Source organism: Asterias amurensis, chromosome 6, assembly GCF_032118995.1.
Source record: "Asterias amurensis chromosome 6, ASM3211899v1".
Taxonomy (NCBI): domain Eukaryota; kingdom Metazoa; phylum Echinodermata; class Asteroidea; order Forcipulatida; family Asteriidae; genus Asterias; species Asterias amurensis.
In genome coordinates, this window is record NC_092653.1 from 3,833,548 (window position 1) to 3,847,258 (window position 13,711).

The following is a 13,711-nucleotide window of genomic DNA, read 5'->3' on the forward strand; positions in this document are numbered from 1 at the left end:
AAATAAAGTGATGCCAACATTCACCTTCAAATTTAATATGGTTCTTAGACTAAAATTGCCTCCTATACAAAAAATTCTAACAACTCTCCATGGAATTAAAGTCACCTGGAAGTGGTATTTTTTCAAAATAAAGCTTTTGTCACTAATATATGTGTTTTGATGAGTGGAATGTGAATAAACAGTTAACTAAGGTTTTAAAAAATCAGTTCTTATGTTATTTACAAATTTAAGAGTAGACCCCGACCCGAGAGGGCGCTGTTCGTGACGTCAATCGAGGCAGACTTTGCCTGTAATGCGTAGAGTAAACACAATTGCAAAGTACATGTACGGACCAAGTCGTAAGTTAGTACGTTTCAAAAAAATTTGTTGTTTGTTTTTTCCGGCAATGCCGACCAGGTGTATTGCTGCTGAATGCAGAAAAACACTTTTTGAAACGTGCCAACTCACGACTTGGACGTACATGTACTTTGCACGTGTGTTTACTATACGCATTGCAGGCAAAGTCTGCCTCGATTGACGTCACAAAAGGGGTAGGCGGAGTCAGCCCCCCAAACAACTTTATATATTTTTTAAACATATAAATCGTGACAAACAATTACTAAAAAAATTGTTTTATTGTTCGTAAGCATATACTCTTATGTTTGAAAGAAAAAAAATCTATTTCCAGGTGACTTTAAGTAACAAGACACCGCATGGTTAGGTACTGCCAACAGTCAATTGTACACACAAGGTGAGGACAATTATACAAACAGCCAACCAACCACATCACTTGAGCCGACACTTTTATAACATGTGACAAGGAGTAACCAATTACAGCATACCACGCAAATCTCCATTCCAAACAATCGCTCGGTGAAGAATCAGCTTTCTCATTTTGAGGTATTGGTGTTAAAGCAAATCCACATATACCAAGACTGAATCTACATGCAATGTATGATGGCTTCTTTAACACAATTCCTGATGCTACATGCAGCTATCACTCTTACACTAATCATTTCAAACATCAACCAAACATCAGCTTCTGATGCAACTGCATGTAAGACAAATATAAGAGAGTTTATATCTGCAGAAAATAGAAAATTACTTCAACTTTCATATCAAGCGAAAGTAACTCGTTCTCATGTCCTCTGTGTGAGTTACTGCCATGCTGATCCTCAGTGCCACTCAGTCAATTACAACATTGACAATCATCTGTGTGAGCTGAACAATGCTACCAGGGCTCAGTATCCTGATGACTTTATTACATACTATGGTAGTGTGTACTTTGATGCTGATGTAGAAACACCTCACTTCTCTCTACCTCATAATAATCCATAATTTGTCTCATTTGAAAGTTAAAAATATGGTAAACTAAATGCAGAGTAGAGCAGAGCAAAATGCTACGCAAAAAACATCAGTTGCAACTCCAAAGTTATCATTTGCTACTCAATATTAGTATTCAGAGTGCAGTGAGTGATTCCCCTTGTAAAGCATAGCAAAATGCTACACAACATGTATCAGTTGCTACTCAGAACTCACAAATTGCTACTCAATATTGGCATTCAGTGAGCACAAAATATGTTTTGTCTTCATGTCTGGATGAAATTGTTCCCTGGAGTGCACAAAATCTGTTCACAGACTACTTGACATTGTTTTCTGAAATATAATAATTTTTGGGTCGATTTACAAAATACTATCACGGAAAAGACTGGTTCTTTTTACCTCTTACAGCAATTACAATTGTAAAATTTATAAAAACTTCATATGAAGTTAAGTTAGAGGGGATGTCTTGTCATGTTCAAAGCTGACTTGTGGCTGTATTAGGAATTATGATTTCTCATCCAGTTACTGAACGCACGCACCCTCCCTCCCTATCGTTATAAAGGGTGAGGTATCAAATGCGACAACTGGGTGGTGAGCTGAGAGTTCATAATTCCATACATCCTCAAGCCTGCCTTGATCATGATGTCAATATTTTACTACATGCTTCAATGGAGCCTCTATCTTGTAGCCTGTGTTTAGTGTTTGTATTTTGGTGACAATTGCTTGAAAATTTAAACACACTAATAATATTTATTTATGTTAATTTCTTAACTTTATTTACTGCACCTAATGAGCACACAGAGTAGTTTAAATTCTGGACAAAAATAACATGCTGGTAAATCCTTATTAACCCTCTAGTCCCTGCACCGCCCGAACTTGCTGAAAACCATTTTTTTTTCAAGATTCTTGAAGTAAATTACTGGAATCGTAGTTGAAATTTTAAAAGATAGCCATGGCCTAATATTTATGCATAATTTTTTACCCTTTCGGCAATATTTGTAAGTACAAGTTCTCATGGGAACAATAATGCCTCTCGTTAAACGGCTACGGTAATTTTTATGGCGAATATTTTTTTTTGCACGGATAAAATGGACACAGTCGATTTTCCAGGCTTTTATCTAGCTCAATGCTCATACTGATTAAATGCGAAGGCGTTAGTTTTCAACAACATCATCATGAATGATGATTAAATACAGTTTCCTTTGTGTTTACTAATGAGCGTAATTTCATCATCATTAGCTTTGACAAGTCAACTGTGAAGGGAGAATTAATAGTGATCTATAACAACTAGATGGATTAACAAATGTGTAGACCCACTCAAGTTTTCTTTTGATGTTCCTTTTTTTCTACAAACCACAAGCTAGGGAGGTTTCCTCCTACCGCACACAGTGTATCGCTAGGCGGCTGGGCGGTCTAGTGGTTCACTGTAATTGAATGTGATTTAAAGCACGGTACTAACTTAAAAAAAAACCTTTTTAATTCAATGTTACATGAAGTAACAAAGGAATAATCATAACCCCCCCCCCCCCACCCAAACAAAAAAATGTAGATCGATATTTTTGTGAGGTGATTTGATGTTTTAGTAATGTTTTAGTTGGAGATAATGAACACCTTTTTATTTTACTGCGTCTTCAGCGAACACAAAGTGTATGTAGTTCACTGTAATCGAATGTGATTTAAAGCACCTGTACTAATTTAAAAAAAAAAATTTCAATCAATGTTATAACTAGACAGCGAAGCTGCCATGGCGAGCTGCCGATCACCAGATAGACCCAATGACTGACAGAAAAACCAATTATTTGATCAACTGGTGGTCAAAGGTGTGGAGACATTGACAAGTATGAAGTAATGGTCATTTAAGGTTTTCATTGTTTTAGCTCATTCAACCGGAACCAGTGATAAACTCTTTGAGTTTCATCTTTTCGCACACGTGTGTGTGTGTGTTTACCTCTGTCATGTCTTTGACCCGTCGACCGTCGTGATTTTTAGCCGCTGCTCACGTCACAGGGGTATTACATAATCATTATCATTCATAAGTAGCTTTTGACTCTCGGCTGAAAAAGCCGGGCGGCCAGGTGCATTTTTTACTCGAGTTAATTATTACTAAATGCAAATTTTGAGAGTAAAATGGTTAATAACCGGTATCTACGATGTCTATTTGGCCATAAAAGGTAATAGTTGAAATATTGAGATCATCCTTTATTGGCTCTTTAAACCAAAAACTTTAACATTTCCACTGAGCGCGGACGGCCAGACGGACGGACAGACGGACGGACGGACAGACGGACGGACGGACGGACAGACAAAAATCGGTATACATAGGCTCGCATTCTGCTAAAGCAGCTCGCCAAAAATTACTATGGGAAAAACTTTAAAAAACAAACAAAAATACTGTAGATAAGATATTGTGATTTGCAGATTTGGTGATTTGATGTTTTAGTAATGTGCACTTTGGTGAATTTCATTTGAGATATTGAAGACCTCTTTATTTTACTGCACCTTCAGCGAACACAAAGAGTAATCAAATGTGATTTAAAGCACTGGTACTAACTTTAAAAACCTTTTTAATTCAATGTTATAAAAAGTTACTATGGGATAAACCTTGAAAAACAAATTAATGTAGATAAGATTTGGGTGATTTGTAGATTTGTGTAGTTTTGCTGCAATCTGTTTTGCTGCGTTTTGTTTTACCATGGAAGAAAAGATCCGTAATGCCTTACTAGATGTTAAAACTGTTAGGGTTTTGTGAATAATAATGTTGTCACCAGCTCCTATTTATCCTTAATTGTTCTCACTTAAATGTGAAACAATATTGTTAACCAAATGCAGTGAACGATTTCCATTGTAGTATAATAGCAGAGCAAAATGCTACGAAAAAAAAACAGGAGTTGCAACTCCAAAATTATTATTTGCTACTCAATATTAGTATTCAGTGTGCAGTGAGTGATTTCCCTTGAAGGCCTAAAGCATCGAAAAATGCAACACATAATGTTTCAGTTGCTACCCGAAAATCACAAATTGCTACTCAATATTTGCATTCAGTGTGCACACAATTAGTTCTGTCTAACGTTTTGCTTTGCAAAATTTCTGGATTACATGTAAATCGTTCCGTGGTGTGACAAATCTATGCATGGACTAGATGAAATTGTTTCCTGAACTATAATACTTTTATGGTTGATTTACGAAATACTATTATGGAAAAGACTTTGACAGTCACCAATAGTGTCCAGTGTCTTTAAATGCTCTGCAAGGTAAAGAATTTATTTCTAAGAATAAATGTTGGGACTTAACTTAGTACAGAGCAAATCAGAACAAATCAAGCTGATTTTAAGACGGCTTTAAAAAAAGATGCATTATTTTTCCCAGTAACAGCTAATTTCTTTATGCCCCCTTTTTTAGGAATCTTCATCATCAATCAAACATTAACTGAACATTGTAGTCTGTAAATAACATTCAATCTTTTAGAACTCAGACTAATCTGGTATTGTAGGTCCAATGAATACCAGGCCTGGAATTACATGCAGCCCACAGAGGCCATGACCTCCGTTGCCCCTGGTCTTGGCCTTGGTGCCCCTTCAAAAGTTTCCCACTGACCTTAACATTTCCAATGGAAGTGCCCTTTTTAAAATGAAAATTGCCTTATCCTTTCTAAGATGAAATTCCAGGCTTGAACAGTTTACTATTAGTGCAGTCTCATCAGCCAGGATCAAATTCATTTTGTTGTTTTTAATTCAGGCTATTTCACAGCCACCGTGTAATGAAATAAAATAATCAGCTCATACCAGTCATGTTAATCTTTCTTGTCGAACTGCCTGATACTTTCAAATGTACATATTGAGTCAACATTATTCCTTGGGTCTTTTAGTGGACCTGTCGTTCCCAATCTCTCCTTGATTCTCGCAACACTAAAGATTGTCTCGCGAGACCAGCAGCTTTGCGCGAGAGCAGTGTTCTCGTGGGAGCAGTATTTGATCACAAAACCTGAATCATTACGCCACCGCCACGACTCAACTATATCACCGCTACAGACCACAAGTCTAGTCTTTAAGTTTTTCTTCTTCCACACTATCTTAACTCCACCACCAGCCTCACTACAATCAGTCAAGACTTAAGCTGTGTTCCCATTGGACTTTCCTTTGTAAAGTACCAGCCATCGATTTCACCAAACTCCTGCTAACTTAGGATTAATCCTAGGACTTAGGACGAGTAAAGTTCTGTATCCAAAGGCGTAGGACGCATTGAACCCATCCTAAGTTAGGACGGGTTACTCGTTCTAACTCGAGATAGGATTAATCCTGGCGTTACGTGAAATCGGTTGCAGGACTTTTCAGTAGAATGACAAAATCAAATCCAATGGGGACGCAAGGTAAACTGCCCTCCCTGTCAACTTAATGCAACAGTAAAAATAGGTCGAAAGAGGTAGCCATAGTTACTTTACAGGGCTGTTAAAAAAAGTATGGGGCTGATTACTTTTAGAAACTATGCTCCACGGGGGAGCCTTATATAGTTTCTAGAAGTAGGGGCTGGTTAGCCCTGGAGAGGCGTCCAACCTGGGCTAGGGGCTGGTATGCTTTAGTAGTGTGGGCGACCAGAACACAGAAAAGAGTACTGCGTTTGATGTCTTTAAAATAAAGTCCTGGAAAGCATAACCCATTAATATAGTTGCATTATTGAAACCCCCTATGGACGGCCGTTGGGAGGAGGAAAACGTTATCGCAACTTAACTCATTAACGAAAGAACCTATATGACAATGGCATTTGAACCATTGTCATGCAGTGCGTACATCTTCAATCATTTGAAGGCTGCACTTTACAAGGAAGAAGAAGAAGCAGAAGTCATGTTAGCCCCACTTGTATGGCCAAGGCTAGCTGAATCCAGCTAGCCTTGGCTGCTTGGCCACACAAGTGGGGCTAAAGTCATGTGTTCTTTCGATACTTAAAGTTGCGACAATGTAACCCTCCTCGTAATTTGAAGTAAAATGTTTCCAAAATGTTAATTTATTTGGAGAAAAGACATTTATACTATATAAAAAATAAAATAACAAACAAAGCTAAACAAATATGCATGATGAAAAAGATTAGAAATAGGATAAGGAACTGACCCGATTCGTTTGTCATCTGCTTTTGCCTTTTCATAAGTGATCTTGTTTCCCAAAACTTCCTTTTCTTCATCTTCGGAATCAAAATCAGAGAGTCGCTGCAATCGCTGATTATCATCCGACCGTCGTCTAAGGTCTGACCTTCCTGACACTGACAGCTCCCCGGACAGCGGTCCGAACACCCCGCCGTCACGGCCGCCTCCTGACGCCGTCAGTGACGGCGGCTCCGTTTCGGACTTTTTCTTCTTGGTTGACTCGTTCGTTTCTTCACAATTCGTCTGTCTTTGCCGAACCTCCCTGGCCAGATTAAGCGTCGTGGTTGCTACATGTCTAGCTGTCGACTTGTAAACCACAGTTTGAGTCAGAAAACATGGTTTATTGAACGTGGAAATTGTCACCAGAAAGCGCATGCTGTTTCGCATGGGCGCCGCCATATTGGAACTAAAATACTGCGACAGAAACGACAATGAGGGCGCTATTTCAATTTGCCGAGGTTGGGAAAAAAAAACACAGACATAAAGAACCTTCTTTATGTCTGTGAAAAAACTATGGAACGGCATAAATGCAAATCAAACACAGATCTCTATTACTGTTTGTAAATTTTTTAAAAGTTTGCAAAAATTGTGATTTTGGTAACATTCGGCCGTCCAGGCCAGCCAAGACCAAACCAGGGCGGTTTGTTTATCAACAAACGAAACGTTCTCTTAATCTTGTGGAAATGTAGATGGCGCCCTCTATTGGCAGGCTTAATTAATCACGTTCTAAAAAATGTCCATGGTTTTCATCAACAATGTTCTCCAATATTTCCACGAAATCACCTACAATCACAGATTAATCTTCACTGACCAACCAATTATTTCCCGCCCCGTGCGTGCAGAATAAAAGTGAGTAGGTCTTTTCTTTGTTTGTTGTTTCTAAAGATGGGCGATCAGGAGAGAACGTTGGGGCTTGTTAAGTTTGTTTTTTTTTCGAAAAAAGGAATAGCCTACAGACCCGCCTACAGCACTAGGGCTCGTTAAAAAAAAAAAAAAAAACATGGCCGGCATGTGAAAAGTTTGTTATTTACTAGTTGCGATATGGTAGTGTTTTACCGTAGTTACAGAAGTTCCCGAGTACTTTATCAAAGTTGTTGACTATTTTAATAGTGGATTAGGCCCCTATATTGATATTTTAATAACGGTTGCTGAGGCTGAGTGAACGCTTTGTTGGCCCTAAAGCCCAATCGGCAATAGTAGCCCCACTTGTGTGGCCAAGGATAGCTGAATCCTTCAGCTAGCCTTGGCCTCACAAGTGGGGCTAGGCAATTTAGTAGTTAGTAATCCAGTTGCCCTCAAAAGTTTACATGCCAGGAAAGTTGCCGTTGTAATAAGCATTTTTTGTTATTATTGTTGGATTGGACAAGGTTAGGTGTAGCCATGTATGTAGAGCTATATAAGTATATTATATGAAACGCATAATTGACTAGAGCGTAAACCATGCACTAAGTTGTTGATGTTGTGTAGGCGCATCCATGTTTATGTACAAACCAATACAAAAGCTTGAAATTTTGTACAGCTATTTGCACGATAGCAAGAATAGTGCGTTTGTTCTTTTCTAAAACTCATCAAACAAAGAAATGCAGCAATTGTGAACGCACAATCTGCTGATGAGCATACAAACTGCGGTCGTCATGTGCGTCATGTTTAAAGAATGCTTGCGGCCATGTCTATCTGTCTATCTATATGGTGTAGTATATTCCTCTTGTAAGTTGTAGAGTAGAGTATAGTCATACTGTGAGGTGCAAAGTGCTGATCAGGAACACGACATCTGCTATTTACAAGTGAAAAGGGTGCAAGTAAAAAATGCCACCCATCTGTCCTAACGTAGGGTCAGTGGACTCAGCCTGCTCCTAAACTGCTCCATGGTTTGGGCAGTCACAGCTGATGCTGGCAGGTTGTTCCACAGGCAGATGGCGCTAGGAAAGAAATAATACTGAAATGCTGAGATCTGGTAGTGTTGAATCTGGAAACTAGATGGAGTGACCTCTGGTTTGTGATGTCGATAGAACTAGGTGTGGTGGACAGGATGGTATTGCCACTAAGCCATTAGTGATTCGGTAAAGCATGATGACTTTGCTTTTTGCTCGTCTCTCGCACAGTGTCTGCCATTGCAGATCTTGTAGCATTGAGGTTACACTGACTGTGATGTGGGTCTTAATCATACTTAACAAAGCGGGCTGCCCATCTCTGTACCATGTCGATCTTGGAAATTAGGTCTTGAGTTTGTGGATCCCAGACTGTCAAGGCATACTCCAGAGTAGGTGTGTGTGTTCCCTTAAACATGTCTGCGCCCAGGGTGGCTTCTAAACGCAGAGCAAGTTAGCACTCTAGTCAATATATTTAGCTCTATGGGTGTAGCAAAGGTTGACCCTGTGCTATTATTATGGTATGGAGTTCGTTATGGAAATTTACGTCTTTCACTTCTTCTTTTTATAATATATGCCTGTAATTCACACCATAGACTCATTCGTAATGTTATTGTTCTTTTATTTGTAGAACCACAGGTAAGTAGTAGGTGAACTTCTTTTTTTTTGGCGCAGCAAAGCAGAATCGCGGTAAGTTTTATGAGATCGTTTAAAGGCAGTGGACCCTATTGGTAAATGTCAAAGACCAGTCTTTTCACTTGGTGTATATCAACATAATAACAAACTGTGAAAGTTTGAGCTCGATTGGTCGTCGGAGTTGCGAGATAACTATGAAAGAAAAAAACACCCTTGTCACACGAAGTTGTGTGCTTTTAGATGCTTGATTTTGAAACCTCAAATACTAAACTTGAGGTCTCGAAATCAAATTCGTGGAAAATAACTTCTTTTAAAACGCAAACTACATGTATGTCACTTCAGAGGGAGCCGTTTCTCACAATGTTTTGTACTATCAACCTCTCCCCATTACTCGTTACCAAGTGAGGTTTTATGCTAATATTTGAGTAATTACCAATAGTGTCCACTGCCTTTAAAGGCTAGGGTAGTTGTAGTAGTAGTGGAGGAAACCCAATTTAATCGGCAGTTAAACATCTGTTCATTCACAAGTGCCAGTGGTCCAAATTGTTTCTTTGTACGTGTGCATTGTTTAGCAGAGAGCATTCAGAGAAAGGTTTGAATTGAAGGGAAGCTGCTGAACAAAATTATCATTGTCAAGAACCTGAACTGAATGGGAAACTTTAGACTATCTGCCAATCACCAAGAGAGGGCGCTCTTAACCGGGTTATGTCAGAGCAGTATATATACGGCTCTGGGTAATGTCAACAACTTAGGAATAGGAGAAGCATGAGTGACGGTCACCGACAGCAAATACCTTGTGTTTTGCGTGTTTTTGATTTTGTATTTTAGATTTAGCCAAACTTGTTTTTCATAACACATTGCCAGCATAAACCAAACTGTTCTGGAACAGGACTTACTGGACACGAGTTCCCCAAGTTTCGGGGAGTGTTTCTTCTAGGGTAATTAGCAAAAACTCCAAAATGCTGACCTACCAAAACTTGAGAAGTAATCTGAAATTTAGTTGTATGACAATGTATATGATTTAATTTTCAAGCATTTGCCATTGTTTGCTGTAGGAGTTGTGCACCCTTACCTGGTAGGTCTGCTGCCCTCTAGTGACAGAGCTTTCAAAAAGTCTCCCATTCATCAAGGACTTCAGTCTTCAGTGCGTTGCTCCTTCTTTCAGCCTTGAAGGCTAAACTAGGAGGTTGGATGGCTCAAACTCGATGGATTTTCATATGAAATACGTAGTGAGTCTTGAAGAGCTACCACTATCGTCCTTGTCCTTGCTTTATCTGTCAGAATAACACAGCTACTTTATAAAAACACAAACAATAACTCTCCGTTTCTTTTTCCGTTTTACAGAGAAGTCTTCTCACAAATGGAGAAACCATTTGCCTGTGGCGCTTGTGGAAAAGCTTTTTCGCAGACATCAGCCGTTGCCAGTCATCAGAGTGTCCACACTGGAGAGAAACCATTTGCCTGTGGCGTTTGTGAAAAAACCTTTTCGCAGACATCAGCCGTTGCCAGTCATCAGAGTGTTCAAACTGGAGAGAAACCATTTGTTTGTGACATTTGTGGAAAAGCTTTCACGGGGAAATCAGTCCTGATAAACCATCAGCGTATCCACACTGGAGAGAAACCATTTGTTTGTGACTTATGTGGCAAAGCTTTTACGAAGAAAGCAACGCTGACCAGTCATCAACGTACCCACTCGGGAGAGAAACCATTTGTTTGTGACTTATGTGGTAAAGCTTTCTCGAGAAAATTACACCTGACCGACCATCAGCGTGTCCACACTGGAGAGAAACCATTTATTTGTGATATCTGTGGGAAACTGTTCACTCAAAAACAACACATGACAAAACACCAGCGTGTCCACACTAGAGTTAAACCATTTGTTTGTGACTTTTGTGGAGAACGGTTCTCAATCAAAAGTTTCTTGACACGTCATGAGCGAGTACACACTGGAAAGAAAGCATTCGTTTGTGCCATTTGTGACAAAGATTTCACAAGGAAATCACACCTGATGGAGCATCAGCGTGTCCACACTGGAGAGAAACCATTTATTTGTGATATCTGTGGGAAAGCCTTCTCTCAAAAACAACACATGACAAAACACCAGCGTGTCCACACTCACACTGTAAAGAAACCATTTGTTTGTGACTTTTGTGGAAAACTGTTTTTAAACAAAAGTTACTTGACACGCCACGAGGGTGTCCACACTGGAAATATATCATTTGTTTGTGACATTTGTGGACAAGTTTTCACAATGAAATCACACCTTATGGACCATCAGAGTGTCCACACTGGAGAGGAAACATTTGCTTGTGATATTTGTGGGAAACTCTTCTCTCAAAAACCACACCTCACAACCCATCAGGTCATCCACACCGTAGAGAGACCATTTCTTTGCGAGCTTTGTGGACGAGCCTTCCCTTTAAGAACAACCCTGATAAACCATCAGCGTATCCACACTGGAGAGAAACCATTTGTTTGCGACGTATGTGGAAAAGCTTTTTCGTATCAATCAGTCCTGAGGGAGCATCAGCGTACGATCCACAGGGGAGAGAAACCATGTGTTTGTGATATTTGTGGGAAAGGCTTCTGTCAGAAACAGCACCTGGCAAACCATATGCGTGTCCACACTGGAGAGAAACCATTTGTTTGTGACTTTTGTGGCAAAGCTTTCACGAATAAATCAACGCTGATCAAGCATCATCGTACCCACTCGGGAGAGAAACCATATGTTTGTGATATTTGTGGGAAACCCTTCTCTCAAAGACAACACATGAAAAAGCATCAGGGTGTCCACACTGGTAAGAAACCACTTGTTGTGACTATTGTGGAGAACAATTCTCCATCAAAAGTTACTTGACACGCTATCTGCAAGTCCACACTGGCATGACTTGATGAAAACTATTTGTTTGTAACTTTTGTGGGAAAAACTTTCTAGAGGAAATCACTGGCTGACAAACCCCTATTCACACTGGATAATTTTTTTTTTTTACATATGAAATGTCCCTTAACTCTCATCGACGTATCAATACTGAAGAGTAAAATCCCCTTAAACCAGATATGATATACCAAAACCATAGCATAACTGGTTAATATGTTTTTACATGCTAAAACTGAGATGAAAATTATTACTTTTACTCATTTCTCTAAAACTACAGCACCTCAGTAAGTAAAATTTCAAGGGAAGCTTTCTACTATCATAATCTTCAAACTATGTAAGTTTAATGTAAATCTGTGGACATTGTGTTTTTTGTTAGGAAAAAGTACATAATATACCCTTCAAAATATGTTTTACTGAACTTCGTGTGTCATTCATTTGTTTTGAAAAACTTCACCAATCCCGGTCAACTTGTTTTTGACTCGCCCTGTAACTCTGTACAAATGTATTGTCACAATGATAAAGAAGGACTTTTAATTAAAGACAATACAAAGGAAACTTGAAGTCGGTTGTAAAGGCCTGGTCACACAGGTCCCGATAAAAAAAAAATGCCCGCTCTCGATTGGTTGAATGAGCGTGGGCGTATTCAGGCTGGAGCATTTCAACCAATAGAATGCATTCTCTTTGCGTCGTGATCGTTATCGCTGCAGTGTGACTTGGCCTTAAAGGAACACATTGCCTTGGATCGGACGAGTTGGTCTATTAAAAGCGTTTGAAACCGTTTGTTATGAAACGCATATGGTTAGAAAGATGTTTTAAAAGTAGAATATAATGATCCACACACACGTATCACTCAAAATTGCGTGGTTTTCCTTTTACGTCGCGAACTATCACGGTCGGCCATTTATGGGAGTCAAAATTCCATAAATGGCCGACCGTGTTAGTCGACAGGGTAAAAAGAAAACCACGCAATTTCGAGGCATATTTGTGTAGATCATTGTATTCTACTTTTACAATATCTTTCTAACCATATACATTTTACAATAAACGGTTACAGAATGCTTTTCAAAGACCAACCCGACCGATCCAAGGCAACGTGTTCCTTTAACACAGCTCTACCTGCCCATGGTGGATCCGTGCAAATTATGTGGTAATATTTGTTCTTGAAATTAATTTCAAATTGTTTTAACAAGAATTTAGTAGCTGGACTCGGTTCAATATTAAAAACAGTTTTAAAAATAATATGTAGGCCTACTTGTATGGGTAAACAAAACGAAATTAATATTATAAGAAGAAGATGGAAATAAAAAATAAAATCTTCTGAGAATCCAGAAATGATTAAGTTTTGATTTTTTTGATGGTTCAGTCATACTGAAAACTACCCACATGCATACATTTATCTCAGACACTCTGTGCACAATGTTCTGTACATTTTTCTGTGCAGAGAATAAAGGAATTTGTCCGCAGAGTGCAAAAACATTGAGTGGATGCGAGTAGGTATGATACACACTTAAACCGGGGATAACAAAAGAAGGCAACAGGGTCCACGGTTTGGGAAAGGTCTACAGTTGGAAAACGCGTACAAAACCAATGGGAGCTGTAGTAAAAAAGTGTTTATAAACAAAACAGGGACAATAGGAGGTCCACAGTTATTTGCAGGGCCCAATTTCATAGAGCTGCTAAGCACAAAAATTTGCTAAGCATAAAATTTCTTCCTTGATAAAAACACGATTACCAACCAAATTTCCACGTAATTTTCAGGATAAGCAAGGAATATGCAACAAATTGAAATTTGGTTGGTAATCCTGTTTTTACCAAGGAAGAAATTTCATGCTTAGCAAATTTTTGTGCTTAGCAGCTCTATGGAATTGGGCCCAGGTGTTTACATAGTTGCGT

At 39.0% G+C, this 13,711-nt stretch overlaps 2 protein-coding genes across 2 annotated transcripts in view; one reads left to right on the forward strand and one right to left on the reverse strand.

Moving 5' to 3' along the window:
* Positions 1–6,825, reverse strand: part of LOC139938606 (rRNA methyltransferase 3, mitochondrial-like) — a 44,856-nt gene extending 38,031 nt beyond the window's left edge. Inside the window, exon 1 of the mRNA XM_071934198.1 lies at positions 6,405–6,825. Within this exon, the coding sequence (XP_071790299.1) occupies positions 6,405–6,823 (419 nt within the window). The 5' untranslated portion in view covers positions 6,824–6,825. The remainder of the gene's footprint in view (positions 1–6,404) is intronic.
* A 329-nt stretch (positions 6,826–7,154) lies between these two features.
* LOC139938965 (uncharacterized) lies at positions 7,155–12,605 on the forward strand. Its single transcript, XM_071934649.1, has 2 exons — positions 7,155–7,285; positions 10,285–12,605. The coding sequence occupies exon 2, from the start codon at positions 10,301–10,303 to the stop codon at positions 11,795–11,797; it is 1,497 nt and encodes a 498-aa protein (XP_071790750.1). The 5' UTR covers positions 7,155–7,285; positions 10,285–10,300; the 3' UTR covers positions 11,798–12,605.
* Positions 12,606–13,711: the final 1,106 nt, after the last annotated feature.